This window comes from Limulus polyphemus, unplaced genomic scaffold (genome assembly GCF_000517525.1).
Source record: "Limulus polyphemus unplaced genomic scaffold, Limulus_polyphemus-2.1.2 Scaffold446, whole genome shotgun sequence".
Taxonomy (NCBI): Eukaryota; Metazoa; Arthropoda; class Merostomata; order Xiphosura; family Limulidae; genus Limulus; species Limulus polyphemus.
Genome location: NW_013666056.1, coordinates 500,870 through 509,531, shown reverse-complemented (window position 1 = coordinate 509,531; position 8,662 = coordinate 500,870). Strand labels below are relative to the sequence as shown.

The following is an 8,662-nucleotide window of genomic DNA, read 5'->3' as shown; positions in this document are numbered from 1 at the left end:
TATATATATATCCTGCAGGAGGCCAATTGGTTAGCGTTCCAGACAAAAGATTTATACAAGTTTTATTATTTATGTAATAGTGATTGACTAGTATTACTACGTAATGTTGAATATGCTTTGTACAAGTAAGATTGGTTTGGTAAAAAAGAAATTACATTATTAGACAATTATCATATATTTTATGTTGTTTTATTTACTTGTATATCAGGTCTCCACAAACAATTTATTCCCATTGCATACACGACGAAAGAAGCTTTAATTTTCAATCTATAAGACATCAATACTCTAACTGTTCTAAGAAACATCAAATAAATTACATAACCGAGGGTTATATTATGTACATATTTGATTTCAAGCTGTGGCTGGTAGCTCATGGGGCTTCGTCAACAACAAATCCTTGTTTACTCCAACCTTAGCAGTCCAAAAGATATGCGTAACTTAACAATGAGTTTAATGGTGGGGGAATTCTGTTTCAACTATATATATATTGGTTGAGTATTAAGCATAATCTGGTTTAGAAAATTACACTCATCCAATACAATATTTTGATTACACATTTACTTCAACTTCTGAGAAAATATCCTTAATGATACTCGTTTTCAATGCCAGTTATACGGATTTATTGAAAACGTGTTATTTTCTACCTACGTTTTTTTTTTCGAGGCTGTTTTATTTAGAGTTTGTATTGTATAAGCCCTGAGAAAACGTACGAGGTCGTCATTTAAATACAAAACTGAAATACAATTTAGGAACACTGTAAGTACGTTAAACTCTCGGTGTGGCAATTAAAGTTTGTAAAGTTTAATTCGCCAGCCTTGGTAGTAAATTTGATAACGATGGTAGAAAAATATCAATACGTGGGATTATGAAACTTGACTATATGTAATTCAAAATAAATCCCTTGTCTACAAAGTAAAAATTTAATCTGAAATTCGCTCACTGAAATCAATATCAAGTCTTATCAGTAGATTTTACCTTGTTTTAATGTTTAATTTATTAATGCTTTTGAAATTTTTTGGAAAGCATCCAACTCGGTGGTGATACGAAAATGTATTATTTATATTCTTATTTAGAAGACTAATATTTTGCTACGTTTCTAAGATACATCAATAATTTTCATATGTCAGATACGAGTAACATCCATTGACATTCGGTGTTACTGAGAATATATGAAATAAATAAAACAGTTACGAAGCATAAGCATAGAATATATATTAGATGATGGTTATCCACTAGATCAAAAAATAATTCCCTGCTCGTGAGATTTACGACCCACCTCACGAATCAAAGTTGTTCATACATTGCTAAGAACTTGTGGTCCGGCATAAAAAACTACTAGAGTTAACAACGGTTGTATTAGTTTTAAAATGTAACACGTTTACTGCAAGTCTTTATTTTTCATCGTGTAAAAAGTGCCTGTTGGTCTGAAAATATTTCACTATTCATTCCATCTCGCCACGTTTGTTCGCCAAAATACGTGGTTTTCTTAACGAATAATGTCAAACTGGAGACTCTTCAAAAAACAAAAAAACTTACATAGCGTTTTTAGGTATGTGTAACACTAGTATTCTGCCGCATTTCGACCTGTTTATCATACTGGGAGCAATCGAATAACGCAAGTAGGAGAAGACATAAGTAGTTTGATATCTCTTAAAGGACGACCTACCGTGAAATAAGTTGAAGCTCATTTGCTGGAATTTTCTTAACCTTGTACAAAAACGACTGTTTCTATATTTGTTTTATCGTAAAGCTACATAAAAGTCTATCTGCGCTCTATCTTATACGGGGTTTCAACGTTGTAAGTGCGTAAACTTACTGACTGACCTATTGTGAGAAAGGTCTATTCTGCACACCACGGACTACATATTCTTAAGGATGCATATGGACATTCACGCTTAAGAACTTCATAAAGTGCAACAGATTTATAAAGAAGACTAACCATTGTTGAGGATCATGTTTCTAGACTGGATAAATTATGATAATAAGGTCATCAATTGTGTAACTATATTTTATGAAGCAATATTCGACATCTATGGAACAGTTAACATGCATAACTGTAGAACCTAATATGGAGAAGAACCCAAATATCATTGAGAAGGACATGCAAAACTCGCCAAAAAACAATGTTTGGTGTGCTGTCCTCTTTCTCGCTGGACTCGCATGCCATGACATGCCGGAGTTTTCTTTTGTTACCTTTTTGAAGCTGTTGGTGTTGTTCGCACGTGTTTCTTCCAGCAAGACAGAGCACTATAACTTTGTATTCGCAAGGCACGCACAAAAGAACGTCTTACCGAATCGCTGTATTAACTGCATTATGACTATTTCATGTGGGGATAAATAAAGTCTTCAGTTATCATGCGCAGAAATAAAGGGTCATAAGTGGGACGCGTAGAATAGAATTCCATAAAACTTGCTTGTCAATGTATTGGACGAATGGGAAAGATGCTTACCGAAGTGCCCTAAGTCCAGTAAAAGTCGTGGAGCTAGATGGTTTGTTTGTTTGTTTGTTTTTGAATTTCGCGCAAAGCAACACGAGGGCCATCTGCGCTAGCCGTCCCTAATTTAGCAGTGTAAGACTAGAGGGAAGGCAGCTAGTCATCACCACCCACCGCCAACTCTTGCGCTACTCTTTTACCAACGAATAGTGGGATTGACCGTCACATTATAACGCCCCCACGGCTGAAAGGGTGAGCATGTTTGGTGGGACGGGGATTCGAACCCGCGACCCTCATATTGCGAGTCGAGCGCCCTAACCACCTGGCCATACCGGGCAGGAGCTAGATGGACTGACAAGTACTTTAATACAGGTGTAATTTAAACCTCGATACAACCATTCGTAGCTATCTTAATAATGTTGTCTTTTCCTTCCCGTCTACAATTACTTATCAGAAATAACTTAGCTAGACTACATGATTACTTTTTTTTTAATAAAGTAATGAGACTAGTTGCTTGTTTTTCAGAGTAAAATTAATTTCTTAAATTCTTTATAAAACTAATTTCATTCGATATCAGTATCTCTTGTTGACTAAAAAGTACAGTGGAACTAATTGTGAAAAATAATAACCTTTCTCTCAACGTATTTTAGTAGCACATAATAGAAATATTACGTATATACCAGATTAACTTTCAACCAAGCAAGCTCTGTAGCTTGTCACTGCGGAAAGTTATTTGGGTTTAACAATATTATAGGGAACAGTAACGAAACCTACATTAAATATTGTTAAAAAATGTATTAGTAACGAGAACTACGTCTAATATTGTTATAACCTTGTATTTATTACAGTAATGAGATCTACATTTAATATTGTTATAACCTTGTAATTATTGTAGTAACGAGACCTGCGTTTAATATTGGTAAAAATTGTATTAGTAACGAGACCTACGTTTAATATTGGAAAAAATTGTATTAGTAACGAGACCTACGTTTAATATTGTTATAATCTTGTATTTATTGCAGTAATGAGATCTACATTTAATATTGTTATAACCTAGTATTTATTACAATAACGAGACCTACATTAAATATTGTTCAAAATTGTATTAGTAACGAGACCTACGTTTAATATTGCTAAAAATTGTATTAGTAACGAGACCAACGTTTAATATTGTTATAGCCTTGTATTTACTGCATTAACGAGACCTACGTTTAATATTGTTATAGCCTTGTATTTACTGCATTAACGAGATCTACGTTTAATATTGTTATAGCCTTGTATTTATTGCATTAACGAGATCTACGTTTAATGTTGTTATAATCTTATAATTATTGCAGGAACGAGACCTACGTTTAATACTGTTATAGTCTTATATTTATTACAGTAACGAGACTTACGTTTAATATTGTTATAATCTTATATTTATTGCAGTAACGAGACCTACATTTAATATTGTTATAATTTTATAATTATTGCAGTAACGAGACCTACATTTAATATTGTTATAATTTTATAATTATTACAGTAGCGAGACCTACATTTAATATTGTTATAATTTTAAAATTATTGCAGTAACTCGACTCGTTTTCAGAGCAATATCTTACTAAATATGGTCCACTTGTTTATTAAACATCATAACACCTTATACGAAAATAGAATCCGGAGAAAACACTTAACTGTAGTATGTGTAAATTAAGATAAAATTCTCTCTTTAAAAACTGCAGTAATAATTAAGTTTCTAAGATTGTATTATAATTTTCATTATTTTGATCTACGTACAATTCGAAGTTAAACTGGTACAACCACTGGTTATTGCAATGGTAAAATTCATTATTGAACTCGGAAACGTTTTTTTATCATCAGCTTTATATAAAACACTATATAATGCGTCTACACAAACAAAGTTAGAAAAGAATTAACCTTAAGCAGAAAGTTCGTACACTTGTTATTGCTCACATACAACAAGCTTCACTTATCGTGTTTGAAGTATTTTTACTTGGCAATGTTCATATAGCCATGAACAACTTCCGAACTTTACGTGTCAGTGATTTTGCTTTCCATATGAAAGATTTATAATATACTGAGAACCAAACGAATCAAATCATGATACTTGTACCACCTAGTGGTGGAGATGTGTGTCTATTTCATATCATTATTAAAATAACATATTTGCAGTTTAACCATTAGAAATGATATTGTAGTGGGATAAGAGTAACAAGAATGGGTATTATTTATTTTGTCCTTTCGAGTCCTAACAAACGATACTGCTCGAAGGTAAAAAAAGTGTTCGACTTCATTAAAGACCTTAACTCACGTTTTTAGGTTATTTATACTTAAAGCATCGTATTTAACCTTCCGTAGTACATTTTTTTTTGAAATATCGTGACATACAGTTCAAGCCTGTATTTATTATTGCCTTTACCAGTATAGATTCCTTAGTGTACACGTTTTACTTGCATGCAAATGTCACAATAGTCTCACATTTACACTGTGAATTTGGTCTCAGCATTTCTTCCCTTCACGTTATTGTTCAATATCATGGTTCTATTCAGAAGATGATTAAAAAAAGTAGTTAGGGCTGAAATTATGACTAAATATGTTTATTATCAGGAATAGAACATTTACTGCATGGGGAAATGAAATACTTTTGAAACGAAACGTAACTAATACAGGAAATCATACCTTAGTATTGGAACTGATGCCAGTTAGAAAATGATGTTTAAATAAGGTGTATTTTTAATATTATTTGTATGCACCCACTTTAAGTTTTACATCTGTATTTTACTTTATTTGATTTTCACAATGATTTTATAGTTTATTAAAAAAGCATCGTGCGGAAAGATTAATTTTATGTTTATTTTTCGGCAGCACGTGATCAAGGAGTCGTTATTAGTCCGCTTATTGGAGCGCTAATTGGAATTGTTCTGACTTTGGTTTTTGCTGCAATGATTACTGTAGCAATCCTGGGATACCGAAGATATAGCAACAAAAAGGGTAGGTATTACAGTAGAATAATGTGATTTTGTGCTCATTAGCACCAGATTTGGATCGATGGGTGAATATCATTTTATGTTTAATGTAATATAAATATATGTATAAAGAATATGTAGCTACAGTAGTTACATGCTTAGTAACTTTGGATAGACCATTTGAAGATATTTTATTATACATGTAATTTACTTATGATAAGATTCGCTTGATAAAAAACGAAAAGTGTTCATTACGAAAATAATATTGTTATGACCTTGTATTTATTCCACTAACAATACCTACGTTCAGTACTGTTTAGCCTTATATTTATTGCGGTAATGAGACCTACGTTGAATATTGTTTAATCTCGTATTTATTGCATTAACCAGTCCCACGTTAAATATTGTTATAACCTTGTATTTATTGCAATAACGATACCCACGTTCAGTTTTGTGATAACCTTTTAGTTATTGCAGTAACGTGTCCTATGTTTAATATTGTATTTATTGCAGCAACGAGAACGACGTTTAATATCGTTATAATCTTATATTTCCTGCAAAAGCGAGACCTACGTTCAATATTGTTATACCTTGTATTTATTGCAATAACGAGGTGCCCCCCCACTGGCACAACGGTATGTCTGCGTACATAAAACGCTAGAAACTGGGTTTCCTGTGGTTAGAAGAGCACAGATAGCCCATTGTGTAGCTTTGTGCTTAACATCAAATACACAAAAAATAAAAAAGTAATAATATTGTTATAAACCTATATTTACTGAAGTAACTCGACTCGTCTGAACATGCTTATTTACGTGTTTATTAACATCTAAATATGCAGAGTTTGCATGTTTATTAGCGACTACTATATTATTATCATGATAGCTGTTTATTAGCGTTTAAACATTGATTAATATTATTATATTATATAAAACTCGCATCCTTCTTAGAACAAAACTCTTCGTGCTCCGCTTTTATCTTAAGCTTAGACTATGTTAGCGCTTTCGTGAAAGAAACAAAATTTTACCAAAACGTTTTTATTTCCCACTTAACTTCCTTATATGCACAAATGATTTCACAATTCCATTAAAAGTACAATGAAATCGTGATCCTTAACAAAAACGATCGAGAATGTTTTCAACTTCTTACTAAGACCACTTGTTTTAATACCATTAACCTATAAAACACCTAAAAAAAGAGACAGCACCTATAAAATGATCACTCATAGAACACGTTAAATAAAGTGATAGCACCTAAAAATGATCACTCATAAAACTCGTTAAATAAAGATAGCACCTAAAAATGATCACTCATAGAACTCGTTAAATAAAGACAAAGCACCTATAAAAATGAATTGATTTTTGATAAACTCGTACTTGCAAGTGAATCATTAATTAAATCAGTATTTCCCAAAGTGGGAGCCGCAGCCCCACCAGGGGTCGTTAAGCTTTTCTGGGGGGCCGCCAGAAATGGGCCAAAAACAAAGATGCTGAATTAATTTTATTCGAAATAAACAACAAGCGAGTCGTTAATTAAATGAATATTGAATTAGCAAAGGAAATCAATGTATAATTTAATATTTGTAATTATTAGCAGTATAAACTAGATTTAAAGAAAGATTAATACAGTTGTCTAATCTTTAAATGATACATCATTTGTAGTTTGAAATAAGTGAAGGATTTGTATTAAAGTGAAAAAAGTAAAATAAAAACTGTGACAACGTTACTAAAAAGCACTTCGGTTGAAGCAACAAAGTCTACGTCTGAAAAACGTACAGTTTCTCTTCCCGTTTGTTTTGCTACTATAAACGTTAATCACCAATGTCAGCGTATATATTGAATAGACGTAATCGTGTGTAAAATTACATGAAAATCAGAGAGAGAGAAAAGTCAGAGGACGGGGAATCTTTCCTGAAAATGTGAAACAAATCGCCATCTTCTTTATACTTCAGCAAGTGTGTATAATCCCTGAATATCAATGGAAAAATAAAATACATGTGTTATATAATGACAATATTAGCCCATTTAAGGACGCTCATCTCCCAATCTGTGGATTGTAGGTTTACATTCCCTCATCGAACATCACTCTTTCAGCCGTTATTATGTGACGGTCAATCCTAATATTCCAAGAGTTAGCAGTATACGGTTTTAACCAGCTGCCTTCCCTTTAGCCTATTACTTATAAATTAGAGACGTCTAGCACAGATACCACTGAAGTACCTTTGCGCGAAATTCAACAAAATAAAGAGACAATCCTTATTTTAAGTGAAAGGCCTTACTAATGACGAAACTAGCATTATTCTTAGAACAAAACTCTTTATGCTCTTTTTTTTTTTATCTTAAACTATGTTAGCTCTTTCGGGATAGAAACCAAATCTTTTGATCCGTTTAACTTACATGTAGCAAGAAAAAAAAAAAAAAAAAGGTGTGTACTACTTGAAATGAAATAATTAAAATAAAAAAAATAACTTTCTGTTACGAGTAGTTTAATTTCACACCCTTTCATTTTTTCTTGATTTTTAGTTTCAGAATTAGCAGATGGACCAATTACCAACAAGTAAGTATCCCCCTTTTTTATTATTTTGCTGTATGATTAAGTCCACTTAGGAAAAATAAATTTATGTTAATAATTATGCATCTATTTTTTTTACAATAAAACTTCATTACCACATTTAGGCTCATTCCCATCCCATTACTTTCATTGATTATTGCATTAATGTTGTGTATATAAAAGATTTCTTCGAAATATAAAACGGCAAGGGAAAAAATAACATAAAGCACTTACTTGTTAAGCACATATGCATTGTTAGGTGATACTACGACTAACTCAACCATTTGTGATAAAGAACATAAGGCACTTACTTGTTAAGCACATATGCATTGTTAGGTGATACTACGGCTAACTCAACCATTTGTGATAAAGAACATAAGGCACTTACTTGTTAAGCACATATGCATTGTTTGGTGATACTACGGCTAACTCAACCATTTGTGATAAAGAACATAAGGCACTTACTTGTTAAGCACATGTGCATTGTTAGGTGATACTACGGCTAACTCAACCATTTGTGATAAATAACATAAGGCACTTACTTGTTAAGCACATGTGCATTGTTAGGCGATACTACGGCTAACTCAACCATTTGTGATAAAGAACATAAGGCACTTACTTGTTAAGCACATATGCATTGTTAGGCGATACTACGGCTAACTCAACCATTTGTGATAAAGAACATAAGGCACTTACTTGTTAAGCACATAT

The 8,662-nt window shown here is 32.4% G+C and overlaps 1 protein-coding gene across 1 annotated transcript in view; it reads left to right on the top strand.

Annotated features, from left to right (window-relative positions):
• The window catches only part of LOC106458331 (nephrin-like), a 39,309-nt gene that overhangs the window by 22,280 nt on the left and 8,367 nt on the right, over positions 1-8,662 (top strand). The window contains exons 8-9 of the mRNA XM_022384509.1: positions 5,304-5,429; positions 7,924-7,957. Coding sequence (XP_022240217.1) covers positions 5,304-5,429; positions 7,924-7,957 — 160 coding nt within the window. The remainder of the gene's footprint in view (positions 1-5,303; positions 5,430-7,923; positions 7,958-8,662) is intronic.